Source organism: Nelumbo lutea, chromosome 3, assembly GCF_056320005.1.
Source record: "Nelumbo lutea isolate HS-2025 chromosome 3, American lotus-T2T, whole genome shotgun sequence".
Lineage (NCBI taxonomy): Eukaryota > Viridiplantae > Streptophyta > Magnoliopsida > Proteales > Nelumbonaceae > Nelumbo > Nelumbo lutea.
Genome location: NC_142686.1, coordinates 50,670,614 through 50,684,864, shown reverse-complemented (window position 1 = coordinate 50,684,864; position 14,251 = coordinate 50,670,614). Strand labels below are relative to the sequence as shown.

At 35.3% G+C, this 14,251-nt stretch overlaps 1 protein-coding gene across 4 annotated transcripts in view; it reads right to left on the bottom strand.

The window, feature by feature from the left end:
• Window positions 1–206: 206 nt before the first annotated feature.
• Window positions 207–14,251, bottom strand: part of LOC148864906 (putative 3,4-dihydroxy-2-butanone kinase) — a 29,404-nt gene continuing 15,359 nt past the window's right edge. For 3 of the 4 annotated variants that reach the window (XM_088975862.1, XM_088975863.1, XM_088975864.1), the window contains 11 exons: window positions 9,431–9,561; window positions 9,252–9,344; window positions 8,503–8,567; window positions 5,393–5,536; window positions 5,258–5,301; window positions 2,174–2,257; window positions 1,946–2,019; window positions 1,766–1,878; window positions 1,594–1,689; window positions 805–938; window positions 207–673 (listed from right to left, as the gene is read on the bottom strand). In XM_088975862.1, the coding sequence (XP_088831988.1) occupies window positions 813–938; window positions 1,594–1,689; window positions 1,766–1,878; window positions 1,946–2,019; window positions 2,174–2,257; window positions 5,258–5,301; window positions 5,393–5,536; window positions 8,503–8,567; window positions 9,252–9,344; window positions 9,431–9,561 (970 nt within the window). In that variant the 3' untranslated portion in view covers window positions 207–673; window positions 805–812. Of the gene's footprint in view, window positions 674–804; window positions 1,075–1,593; window positions 1,690–1,765; window positions 1,879–1,945; window positions 2,020–2,173; window positions 2,258–5,257; window positions 5,302–5,392; window positions 5,537–8,502; window positions 8,568–9,251; window positions 9,345–9,430; window positions 9,562–14,251 lie in introns of all 4 variants that reach the window. The other variant, XR_016109443.1, reaches the window with a different exon arrangement.

The following is a 14,251-nucleotide window of genomic DNA, read 5'->3' as shown; positions in this document are numbered from 1 at the left end:
AATAGGCCCCAGAAAGTGCAACTTGGATCTTTACTCATCCCCAATCTGAGTTTTTTTTTTTTTTTTGACAATTATTTTAAGATCATTTGCCAAAGAAAATTTTTTTTCCGGATAGAGGCGGCCCCTAGAGTATTTTATTAACTGTACCATCTACACCAAATTAACTATTCCTAGAGGAACCCCGATCTGAATTTGAAGTCATAAAATTAAGTTTTAAATGCTAATATATTATTGCTTACTAATAGGGTTGTCAATGGGTCGGGTCTAGGGCTGGGACCAGCTAGAACTGAAACCAACCCGACATAAAATATTGAGGATCTGGAATTGAACCAGAACCAATAGAGTCTATAATTTTTAGACCCAGAACCGAACCTATCGATTCTCAAGACAACCGGGTCTGATCTGATGGATTCGTTGAACTATTCCAAGAGTGTGTTGCATCCCCAGACCAAAAATACAAGCTTCTGTTTGTAGCATCTGAAGTTGAATGAACGATAATCTAATAACCGTCCCTAACAAGAATCAGGATGACAAACGCATCGGATTTTTCAATGCCTCGGCATTGTTCTTTTCTTCTCCAAGTAGTGTAAACTCTTTGATGCATGCGTTCTTCAAATCAGACATTTTATGACATATAGAGACGAAGCTCTCGCTCTCTCAGCTATATGCACAACTGCATAAACGGAAAGCCTAATGAGTTAAAAAAAAAAAAAAAAACAAGACGCGCGCAAAAATCTGCACAAAATTTTCCTGTTTAACCCAACAGAAGACCAGGAGATGTAGTGAGAGTTTCAGTAGCCATACTCTCCCGGTTATGAAGCTTGAAATTTTCTTTTTACGGCTAAGGCTGCTGCTCTATACCATGCCGCTGCAGCCATGGCTCCTGGATCTGGAGCAGATGCAAGGATCTCGCCAGAGATATAGGACGAACGACCGGCCTACAAAAGCAACGCTGTCAATAGTTTTCAAATGTATTTTGTTTTGATAAGGAACTAAAAGCAATGTATATGCATTTGAAAAGATTTAGTTGGAGACGTTCAGATGAGTCGTAGGTATATAGGACGAACGACCGGCCTACAAAAGCAACGCTGTCAGTAGTTTTCAAATGTATTTTGTTTTGATAAGGAACTAAAAGCAATGTATATGCATTATAATATAACATAAAATAATACAGTACATATAAAGTACACATTTAAATCATCAGAAAAAGTATATTTGTTTAGTTATATGTGGGCGGGGTGGGCGGGGCCCGGGCTGAGCTGAAATGATCACCGCTACTATATGGGCTAGCACCACCGGAAACAATAGCAATGGTTCACAATAAGGTATCATATATAACGAGTTTACTTTTCTCTTATTTTTTGCTCAAGGGGGCTACACAATGGGGAATAGCCCATCCCCCAAACCCATAACAACCCCCCCCCCCCCCGGAACCCAGTGCAGGTGGGTTTCGATTCTAAGTCCCCGCTCAATCAGCAGGAGACTTTGCCAACCAACCGGTTGGCACCTTGCACAACACCGTTCACTTATTCCTGTGGAAAATTGCTTTCAACAATGCACAAAGATATGAAAAGGGTGGCACTGAAAGCTTACCTGTGCTTGCATGTGTTTGGTAGACTCTGCACCACTCAGTGCTGCTTCAGATGAGAGAACAAAAGCAACGACAGGATCATCTCCTGCATCTAGTCTCTGTTCATGAAATGGATAATCAATATAAACTACTAAACCACAGAAGATAAAAAAAAGCACAGTAACAATTGATCACCTCTCGAAGAACTTCCAATGCTGGAATAAGGGCATCCAACAGTGTACGATAACCAGCTCTTGCCCCTCCATATTTACTGACTGCAGCAATGGATGCTTCAAGTGCATCAACCCCTGGAGCAAGATAACTGTTAACTGAGGTGCTCATGATCAAACTTATCAAAGGAGAAATGTTTCTTACATTGTTTGGCTGTAACCACTGGTGAAGTGCTTTCTTTCAACTTTGCATATGCCGCCTTACAGAATATATCATATCTGCACATGGAGCAAAAGATTAAGAGATGATTACAACCAACCACTAGATGAACCTTAACATCTGGAGATAATTGCAATCATATGGACACTAGGAGGTTTTCAACTTCCAGATATTGACTCCAAACTAAATTTAGGATAAAGGTGAATACATTACATGATCCCACTCGTTCCTCCCATAACCTTTGTCATAGAAGAGCCAATTTCATTTACTGTTTCTGCAGCATCATTCAGAGGATAGCTGTGAAGTAGATAAGCGTGATTAAATCCTCAGCAGAAAACTAAACTCTACAGAGATAATCACATTGAACCAATTTAAACATGGAAAACATACAAGGTCTATAATTATCCTCGGTTTCAAACAATATGGATTCCATTATTTAGTGTTGAATCATATTGTTTTAGCAACCAATATATACACCGAATAAATGATTTAACTGTGCATAACTAAGAAACAAATTGCTTACAGTGCGCAACTCAAACAGCAGAGATAGATTTAAAGCTTCGGAAGAATGACCATATCCAATCCATAAAGTAGCTTGTGAACTACCAAACCAGGCTTAAATGAAATATTGAGTATAACTATTGAAATAATAAAGAAAATAACATAGAATTCAACTTATTGAAGATTTCATGAAAGCCTTGGAAACATTGAAATTACTTAAACTTGACATTTTTTTCCTCACAAGGATGTACCATTTATTTGTGACCGCATTTTTTTTTTTATTTTCATTTGCATAAACAATCTCATTGTTTGTTAATTATTGTTACTCTAGCAACACAACATTATGAAGACCTATTAAATATGAGGTGCTTCTCAATAATTCCTAAGATTTAGCAAGCCAATATTAGTATTTTACATAAAAATAGTAAAAGATATCATAGCGAAATCATGCTTCCGAATTCAAGGTTTACTAAGGTTAGTTTGAAATATTATTGAAAATGATCAAAAGCAAAGACTCTAGCAATATATATATATATATATATATATATATATATATATTCGGAAGCATGAATGAAGTGTCTACGAATATTAGAAAGCAAAGCACAAAAAGAAGGTGCAACCAAAGCACAAGGAGTTCCCAGAGCCTCAAGCACAAAACGTAGGTAAAGCACACACCTAGAATAAGTGACACACCACCTTTTTCTCCTTGAAAAGAAACAATAGTAAAAACTTAGTGTACAAGAATACACAAATCAAAATTCCGAAAGAACTAAAATATTTCAAAGAAACCATTAACTTGATTGGTTGGAGCATGATGCCTCCTTTTGGACTGGTAACAAATTAGTAACCTCTTTAATAATATTACAAAACAAAATTAAATTGCAGAAAAAATCAAGAGATACCCCAATAAGAAAGAAGAGTAAAACTTTAAGAGCTAGCTCCACCCTGCTACTTCTCCCCAGAATAGCAATATACCACTAAAGGATATAGAACATCCCTCAACCAATGCAGTTAGACTACAACTCTTCTGTTTACCACTTCCCTTGTGTTGAAAGCATTTTGCTATAAGAGCAGTTCAATCTTTATGTAATCATGGGTATCATTGTAATATATGTAGATAAGTGTAAATACTAATCAGAGGGCCACACCTAATGCTTTTGACCACTCACTCTCTTCTCTTCTCTTTCTTCTTCTATTCATCACTTAAATCAAGAAACTAGATAAATTGGTATCAGAGCACTGCTCAGATCTTGTAATGATTGCTGCAACACTGATCAGGTGTTTAGGTAATCACTGCCAAGCATTAATATTAGCAGGCTGTACAGTCAGATAGAACCTCGGAGTAAACCCTAGTTTCTAATTAGGCTAAATTTTAGAAGTCTTTTGGCATAAATCTGATTGCTATTTAGAATCTGTTACATCAATTTGTCTAGATTGTTCTTTGTGAAAATTAAAGAAATTGCAGAGTTGACCTTTTTTGTTGGATTCAATCTATGAATTGTCTATATGGGACTGGATTCATCTGCTTCATGACTTTTTAGAAGCCATCAAAAGGTTATTTCCTTCGTTTCGGATTAGTATTGAGTATGTTTAACTAATTTCTCCAGCTTATATTTATAGTCCAGTCTAAGGTTTATATGGCTGAGCAATAGTCTTTGTGTGTGTATGTGTTTTGGATAATTGTAGTCTAGTTCTGTGTTTGGGAAACCTAGAATCTGTTTTTGATTTATCAACTATTTTTGTCTTGGCCAGAAACCTATTTTGGGTGCAAAAAGATTCCAAATCTACTTGTTGATCTCTTGGAGCGTGATCTACCTGTATTTCCTCGATTTGTTTTGTGAAGGCATCTAGTTCAGACCCTAAAAGCATTTCTAAATATCACTTGGGAACTAATGGTAGTCCAAATATCCATACCACTGCAGCTAAACCTGATGAGAATAATTTTCTAGAGTGAGATCATGTTGGAAATGAGGTTTCCATATATTCATTTAAAAGCCAAATTCTTTGTACATTCATGATTACACTAACTGATGAGCTTTTCTTTTATGAGGCACTCATTATACAATTGAGCTTTATATGCATTGGGTAAAGTCGTAGGGACTTTAGGTGATGAGTGGGGCTCATCACAGGAAACTTAAATGCCTTGGTTCCTTATAGACCTGAAACATTCTGACAAAGGGTGAGCTTGGATGACTCATAATTGGCACATTAAGGAGGCCAGAGTCATGATATCTCAATCACTAGCTTTAGCATTTATACATTAATCTCAAAAGAGTAAAATTATAGAAATATCCCTTATGATGAAATAAAATAAATAACCATACATTTTCCCACTACTTTTCTCTAGAACATAAAATCAGCAACAAGTAGAGAGAAACTGAAACCCATGTAAAACTACTATTTGCTAATCTTTCAATGGTTACTCATGTGCTATTTGTCCCTACTTCATGAATGTGGGGCAAGGAGTGTGGGTTTTAGAAATTCTTTTACTGTTGTTGTCCCTTTTAACTAAATAGCAGTACAGAAAGCTACCAAGAATCTCAAACAAAAGATTCCATGGTGTGAATAGCCAATAATGATTAAGAACAAAGACGCAGCATCAAAGAAGAAAATACTAGACAAATAAGAAATTAATTCCAAAATTAAAAAATTTTATTTCTGCACTGCAATGGCAATGAGATTCATAGCTTTTCAAGAAAAAAAAAAAAAAACAGAAAAAAAGTGAGGTTCAGTAATGGGCCAAGTAAATGAAGGAAATAAAGTCAAAAAAAAAAAATCTGACAAAAGAAAACCTACTACTTCTTCATGTCCTCAAGGATGGCTGTTGCACCTCTAAACATCTGCAAAACAAGTGTACTCAGATCCCTCGTGCCACATAAATAAAAAAAAGGAACATGAACTACAACAACATAGATTATGAAGACAACTCACAGTTGACCCACAGTCACCATCACCCACTTTGCTATCCCATCCATTTAAACTATCTCTAAGACTGATAACTTCATTCGCTGCTGCTTCAATGGCAGCTTCAAGAATATAACCTTGCTGGCTGAGCTCTTGAGGTCGACTTAATGCCTATTCATCAGTAGGTTAAGTTATAAAATGTGATAAGGAGTCTGAAAAGTTAAAAAGAAAAGTGACAACAACAAGATAAAATAGTGAAAGCACATATCTTCAATATTAGAAATCAACTAGAGTTGTTTTGAGAAAACAATTAACACAAAGGTGGCCTTTCTATTTCTTGCATGTTTTTACCTATGATCATAATTAAATGCCCAGACAGAATTAAAGCCCTTAGAACTCTTAAATATCCATGCCCAAAGGAGCTCTTTTTGCAGTGCTATTTTCTATCCTTTTCTACCCCCTCTGGACCAGAAAAAAAAAAAAAAAAAAAAAAAAAATCTATCCATGCCCAAAGGTAGAACCATCCCAACCAAGGCTAATCACATTAAATTTTCCATGTTCCTAGATGTGAGCCTAATACAAACAGTCTTAAAACATCCTTAAAATTCATGCCTATTCCAGAAAGGCAATCCAAACCATTTATTCTTCATATTACACAGCACTGAAAAAAGAAACTCTATCCTTGTCAACTCAAGGACTATTGATAATGGAAGCGATTATATACATACTAGTCTCTAATGTGTCAAACTAAAAATATTTCTTTAAATATTTGAACCCATTTACTCATGGATACCAGATTTTCTCTACCACACCTGTCTTGTAAAAACTAAATGTCAGATTAGACCCTAATGAAAATTTTAGTACTAGTAAAAACTAGAAATTTATTGAGAAATTTTGAAATGACATAAGCATGTAGCAAAATCCATGAATACAATATGTATATGCATGGAAAACCAAACTGTACAGGCTACTAGAAAATGATGAATGGCATACCTATTCTATGAATACATATATGTATATGTACATAAAAAATGTAGGACTGTTGGCTATGACACCAATTTGATGCAGGACTAGAATGACACAATGGTGAGTCTAGGAAAGAATTAATTAGGTAGAGTGGAGTTTATGGATGGTAAAATCTTGGGCTGGCAAGTGTGAGAACATGGGTTCAAATCTGAGAGCAGCCACTTTCTGCAAAAGAAATGCCAAGGGTTAGATCCAATCTACCCCTCCCAAGACCCCAGATAACTGGGACCAACATTGGGTAATGGCCTTTCTAGAGTTTAGAGATGATTTTAGGACAAAAGGTAGGGGATTGGTTAAGTCAGGAAGGGTCTTGAGGTTTGACAACAACTATTGTAGATCTGCCCTAAAATTGTGAAAAGTATCAAATTGGGAAAAATAGGTCTAGGATTGGAAATTTTCAATGAAAACCCCTCCCAAGACCCCAGATAAATGGGATCAACATTGGGTAATGGCCTTTTAATAGAGTTTAAGGATGATTTTAGGACAAAAGGTAAGGATTGGTTAGGTCAGGAAGAGTCTTGAAGTTTGACTACAACAATTGTAGATCTGCCCTAAAATTGTGAAAAGTATTAAATTGGGGAAAATAGACCTAGGATGTGAAAGCAAGTTTGGTATAGTTCAGAATATGTCTTTGACTAAAGGCAAAAAATTCTAGGATGTAAAGGAAACTCAGGAACTATGAAATCTAGGGTACTAGTTGGAATTTTGAGAGGGTATTTAGTGAAATGAAAGGTTAAGAAGATCTGTAGGGGCTGTCCAATTATGGGATTGAGTAAACATGGTTTGGCTTAAAAGGACGAAAACTTTTGAAATAGGAAAATTTTGTATCAACATGAACCTGAAAAAAACATACCTAGATCAATTCCAATCTTTAAAAGATTTTGAATAACTTCTTCGTTAAAGAACTTGTGAGCTTTTGATGTACTGAAACACTAATTAAAGATTAAAGAGAAAAGAAAGAGAGAAAGAAGGGAGAAAAAACCTAGAATCGCTCTAGGCTATATGGAAATCACTCTGCTATAAGCATAGTAAGCATAAAAATCACTTCAATATCAATCCAATATCATTTTCCACATTTTTTCTCAAAACACTCACACACTCACACACGCATACACAAACAAAAAATATAGAGTAGAAAATCCTACTAGAACAAAGAAAATAATGGAAAATACAGAATAGACACTACCCAAAAAAAAAAAAAAAAACTCCTAAACAACTTAACCACCAAAACTGAAATTTTAAAGACAAATTAAAAATAGCTAAAAAAACAAATCTACAAGGGCAGAACCACAGGTATGTAAAATAACCAAAATACCCTTGTATAAATTTACAAAAATACATAAAATTTCCATAAAATTCCAATTTTAACCCTGTAGCTCCTACAACAATATCCTTCAATAAACATCAGATGATCATACAGCTTCATATAGACATTAATCACCTTTAATTCATCCAAGTATCCATTGATTTCATATCACCATGACAACTGACATTATTCCATCTTATGACAGGAAAACTAACACTAATTAATAAAATTGGTGCTACTACACACCCATTTTAAGGAGGCTTATATCTAAGGATATCATGGCATGATACTGGGAGAATCATTAATACTTCTATTTTCCAAAGAACATATTCTTTGCCCAGTCTTATTAGAGCAGCCATTCTTCTGGGTAATCAATCCATTCTGATACATTGTGCAATAGAAATCTTTCTTTTTTCTCCATCTAGCATCTACACTAATCATTTTACAAGCACTATATACCTCAAATTGATGTCATGTCATAAGTATCGGCTGATAATGATGTTATATATTTAGGATGAAGTTGCATATGTATTTTAACAGCTTCTTTCAGAACCATCAATCTACTTCCATGGCATGGAAGTTAGAAAATAGGAACATAGGAAAGCCTAACAGTTTTCTATAGCCTAAATTATCATGTAATGGTAAAAGCTACGAATGAAGAGGGGAAAAAACAGGAGAAGCCTAACATCTCTGTATTATTTCAGTTTTATTGGATGTTTCCAAAGAGACAGGAGAAACCCGAAATGTTAGGATATCAAGAAGAGCAGTAGTCTTTAACATAATGAATAAATTCTTCCACAATTACCTCATCACTTCTAGTCAAACGAGATGGTGGAACTGGAACAGGAATCTTAGCAGGTGGATGATCTCCTGCAGATCAAAGAAATTTCTAATAAGCTCAAACAAAAATAATGACAATGGTAATAATAACCAATGCTCATAACTACAGCAATGATAATATACCATCAGTACTCTAAGAGTTTGTTTTGGTTCTTGTTTGGGTGATGAGGATATAACTAAAGCAAGCACATTAGAAGAAATCAAAAGATAACCTCAATAAGTGACAAGATGGAGGGGAAATTGACTAAGACAGTTGGTCTTTTGCATTTGAAGATTCTAGAAGAGAAAAAGGAAGGTTACAGATAATGTTGTTTGAAGTAGCGACAAAAGACCTCTAGGTTTACATTTCACAAAATAAAGACCTTAGATAAAGAGGAATGAAGGATATAGATTAATGCAACCAACCCTAAATCACTTAGAAAGCTTTGTTAAGTTAATATGAATTGGATGTGAAATACTATTACCAAAGGAAAGAAAATTCCTACAACTATCAATTGAGGGAAAGTTATGCAGTTCCAAAGATGTGTTGCTTGTATTCAGGCTATTCCCTTTTCTTTTTTTTTTTTGTTGGTTTTTATTGCATACATAATACAAAACTATGCAGTTATCAAGAAATTAGGCATTAGTAGAAGCCTTTGGAGGGACAGTGCTGTCAAAAAATGAGACAAAGAAAACAAGAAATACACTCTGGTTTTCCTATTCATTATCTCCTACCATCAACACCAACAGGCCAACATGGAGCCTTAGTTGGGGCATCCAAACGCTGCAAAATTGTTTGATCTGCCTTCATAATAGAAATTGAAAATCCTGCCATAGAAAACCACAATTCTGAGCATCTAGCATTTTCAAAACAGAATATTATTTTATTTATTTTTCATGCCATGGTAATGTACCTGCCATATCAAGAGAAGTCATAAATGATCCTGTGTACACTCTGTCAACAGCCAGTCCATGTTCCAGCTGCAACTTAGGAACTGCCTTTCCTGCTGCAATCATCAGTTCCATTACCGGAGTGCCACCTAACCTTCACCCAGAAAAAAAGTGAAGCTGTCAATCATCTCTTCTGAAACCTAGGAAATTCTTAAACTGAGGATATGATATGGAAGGGAAAGTAGAAACCTCAACAATAGGCATAGGAATGAGTTGTTTTTCTTCTACATTATATTTAATGCTTAATGAATCAAATAAGAGAAGAATGAAGGAAGAAGATAAGAGATGGGAAAAGAAAATTTTGTGGAGCAAATAAGTATGAGGCATCAATTTCCATTCCATATATAAGAAAATGACCATAATACCCTTGTTTTACAATACAATACCAGCAGCCATATTAATAAAAAGTAAATGATGAACAGCAGAAAATAAGTAGACATTAAGTGAACTGTCTGAAAAGAATGGGATGGAAATGGTAACTTCATTTCAACTGATAAAAAGAGTTATGAGAACCAGAATGGGATTAAGCAAGAATACAGGATCATCTCAGTTAATTTGCTTATAGACGAGTTGATTCAGGTTAATCAAATGAGATTAAACAATAATTTGAAGTATAGCACAATCTCCCAGGTAAGTCTAATCAATTCTTGCTGGCCAAGTGACTTTGTAAAGTTCAACTCATAATTCTGGTTGGATGTTGAACCACAGAAAAGGGCTCACAACTTTCTATTGGTAACAAACAGGCAAAATTCTCCTCTAGTGGAACTCCCTCTATGATAGGTCCAGAATGAGCTGCAATCATTTCCCCAAACTGGTTTCTATATCCCCCTCCCTCTCTCTAGAAGGTTCCAAGTTGCCTAGAAAACGCCCATAAAAATAAGTTTCGCATGCCCCTGTTTAGGAGGTGTCAACCAATAGAGAAGTGAACAATAAAACAAAAAAGCTAAGGATACGAGAACAAATTTAATGTCGTTTGGTGGGTAACCTACATCCATAGCAGAGAGCATCAAAATTCCACCATCTGAGAAAACAGAAAATGTAATAATTCCAATCCCTCTTTCGCTCTCTACAAAGATCTAAAGGACATAAACATAGAACGATGATAAACCGGAGTAGAAATAACTTAACTGTGCATTCCCACACAAAACGCCACATGATGCCCTAATATAAAAATCCATTGACCCAATGAAATCATATTCTATATGGGACCCAAATACCAGACAACTAAACATCATACCAGATCCATATATCAGACTTAAAGAAAACCCAGGACATCCTATGTTACCCAGATACCAAAAGGGCAAGGCTGGAAAAGGTGTAAGATATGAAATTTATACTAAAAATTGAAGTATCCGACACAATAAGACCCTTATAGATTATAAAGTACCTAGGTATTGTAGGATATGTCAACTCTATCTCAACATACATCTTTTCTTTTTTTTTTTTATCAATAACAATGAATTTTATTAATGATTGAGAAAAACAGAATTACATGGGAAGGAGCTAAAGAAACTTAACTCCCAACTACCCAAAGTACATCCTAACCATGAGACAATTACAAAACAGCCCAAAAGATAGAGTTTCTGTTCACCCCCTTGCCTAACTAGACCATCTGCCTATGCATTTGCTCTTCTCTTTATCCATGTACAATGAATTTCAATGTCCTTGGTGGGCCACTTGAACTTCCTCTTTTCATTGCTGTATTTCCAGAGCATAGAACTGTCCTCTTTTAGCCAATTCACCACAACTTCAAAATCACCTTCTATGATCAACTTTTTAATATTCATTTCCTTGACCCTTTGTATCCCTTCAAGAGCTCCTAGACAAGGTTTAAAATGTCGATGTCGATGGAAATGTCGCTTACCAAAATATAGGACATATGTCGGAAATGTCAAGGGGAAATATTATAAAAATTAGAGACATTGTGGAAATATTATGAAATATGTGGAAATATACAATGATATTTTGTAAAATGATAAAAGAAGCATTAATACATATTTCTAGACTATTATCTTATTCCCAACCATTATATAAAGCTAAGAAACTAAGATCAATAACAAATTAGTAGATGACGATTTACTGATTTATTATGCATTTTCATGTTTTTACAAGGTTATCCGATATTTTCTTTTCTTATTTTTAATTCTGATTTATTATAAATTCTAATATATTTATTTCACACTAGTAAATAGAAATACATTTATTCTGATTTTTAAATATTAAAGCTATAATACATTATGTTTTATTATAAATTTAATAAACTGATTCTCCTTTTTGTAGTATTAAGATTATGATAAATTCTGATTTCTTATAAAACTTAATGAATTTATTATGATTTATTATAAAATTTAATAAACATTTTGTGATTTTAATAAATATTTTAAAAATACTAACTAGTTAATATTTTATTACTTGAAAAATATTTTATGTTTTATATTGTAATTAATTTATTCTTTTGTTTTTATTTTTTGTTAATTCTTTTTTATAAATATTTTATTTGAAATATTAAATAGAAATTATTAATGGAATAATTTATATTAGTATATTGTATTATATTATATATATATATATATCATATTATTAATGTACATTACTCGACATCCTATCAACATAATAGGAAAAACTGTCATTTTTTTGGTTATTTGGACCAGTTTGGTCGACATTTCCGAAATATAGGAAATGTCAACCAAAATAATGTAACTTTTATATTACCATCCATTTTCATGTCGGTGAGCCTCGACATCGACATATGTCGGGCGACTTTAGCAAAATTTCGCGACATTTGAAACCATGCTCCTAGAATCTCAGCCCTCAAGGAATCTCCCACCCCAATCGGACCAGATTACATGGCTAACAAATTCCCTTTTTCATCCCTTATCACTCTCCCTACTTCGGAGGGCCTTGGATTGCCTATGTTGCCACCATCAAAATTCAGTTTGGTAAACCCATGAGGTGGAGGTGTCCAGCAGGAACTTAAGTTATTCTTAATTGAGCCTAAATCTACAATCTCCTTCCAGTTTCTTATCATCTCATCAACTGAAACACTTAAAACAATTCCAATGTTCTCAACCAATGTATCATCCTAATGTGGATAGTCTCCAGGATTACTTCCAAACTTCTCTCCTTATTTGAGAATATCCTTGAGTTTCTCTCCTCCCAAGCAGTCTAACACACCGCAGCCCTACCACATATCCACATGATCTTGGCCCTTTTGGTTGGCCAGTTAGGCATGGAATGGAAGTAAATAAGCTTTGCACATTCAAAGGGGGAGTCCACCTGCACCCAAACAGAGAAGTAAACCATTCCCAAATAACTTTAACAAACTGACAAGAAGTTAGTAAATGGTATCTAGACTCACCAGCAGATTTGCAGAGAACACACCAGTGAGGAGACAAACAACTGTTGGGTCTTTTTATTTGAAGTAGATCCCCTACATTAACTCTTTCAAGAAAGGCTTCCCAAAAGAAACTCCCAACCCTTGGAGGTATAGGTCAACACCACACTTCTTCAACAGGGAAAGACAATCCGATAGAAGGAGGGGGTAAAAGGACTTTAAAGAAAGAGGCACAAGTGTAGGAACCCAAGGGAGTGAGTATCTATATTCTATTATCTGTCTTTGATGGTTCAATGAAGAGCCCTTCAAGAATGGATAATAAGCCTAAAGTACATGCTAACTCGGTGTCCCTGACATCTCTTCTCAAGCTCAAGTTCCATCCAAACCCAAAAGGTGAATTAGAAGGAACAAGAAAAGAGGAAATCGGTTCATTTTTAAGGGTAGAAATAGTAAAAAGGCCTGGAAATTGATCTTTCAAAGAGGAATCCCCAACCCAAACATGTCCCCAAAACTTAATGAGGTTACCTGAGTGCAAGTCGTACCTGATCCATGGAGAGAACAAGGGCAAGATGGCTTGAATAGCTTTCCAAGGAGAAGCTCTTATAGTCCTTGCTAGAATCTTAGAGTCCCATTCATTGTCTACCAGCCCATGGGTACTTCCCAATATCTTAACCCACAATCTTTCTTTCTCCAATGAAATTCTCCACAACCATTTCCTTAGTAATGCTAAGTTCCTAATCCTTATGTTCCCACTTCCCAAACCTCCCTCCTTACCCTTACATAACACCTCCCACCTGACCCTATGATCCTTCTTCTCCTCCCCCGACTCCCAAAGAAAATCTCTCATTAGTTTTTCTAGCCTGCTAGCCACCTTGGCCGGAATCTTAAAGACTAATAAAAAATAGACAGGAAGGTTAGCCAGAGTAGACCTAATTAAGGTGATTCTCCCTCCAAGAGACAAATAATTTTTCTTCCAGTTGGCAAGTCTTGTTTCAAACCTCTTCGCAACAAGGGCCCAAAAATCACCTTTCTTAGGATTATCCCCCAAAGGTAAACCAAGGTAATTTAAGGGCCAATTAGAAACGACACACCCCAAAATGTCTGCATGCTCACCAACCTCACCTTCCCCTTCCCCCATATTGACTCCAACTATACAACCTTTCTCAAAACCCTAAGGTTTGACATTTGCTCAAAAAGTTGTATAGTGAGCTTCAAGTTTCAAATCCTATCGATATCCCCTCCTTCACAAAACAGAATTGTGTCGTCTACAAATTGTAGGTGTGTAAGTGGTATATTTTCTATTCCAACTCTCCAACCTTATTAACTCCCTAGAATCTACTTTGGATATTAGTCTCCCCAACACTTCTACAACCAATGTAAACAAAAAAGGGGATAGGGGGTCTCCTTGTCTAATCCCTCTCAAAGCTGGGAAATAGTCCACCACTGTCCC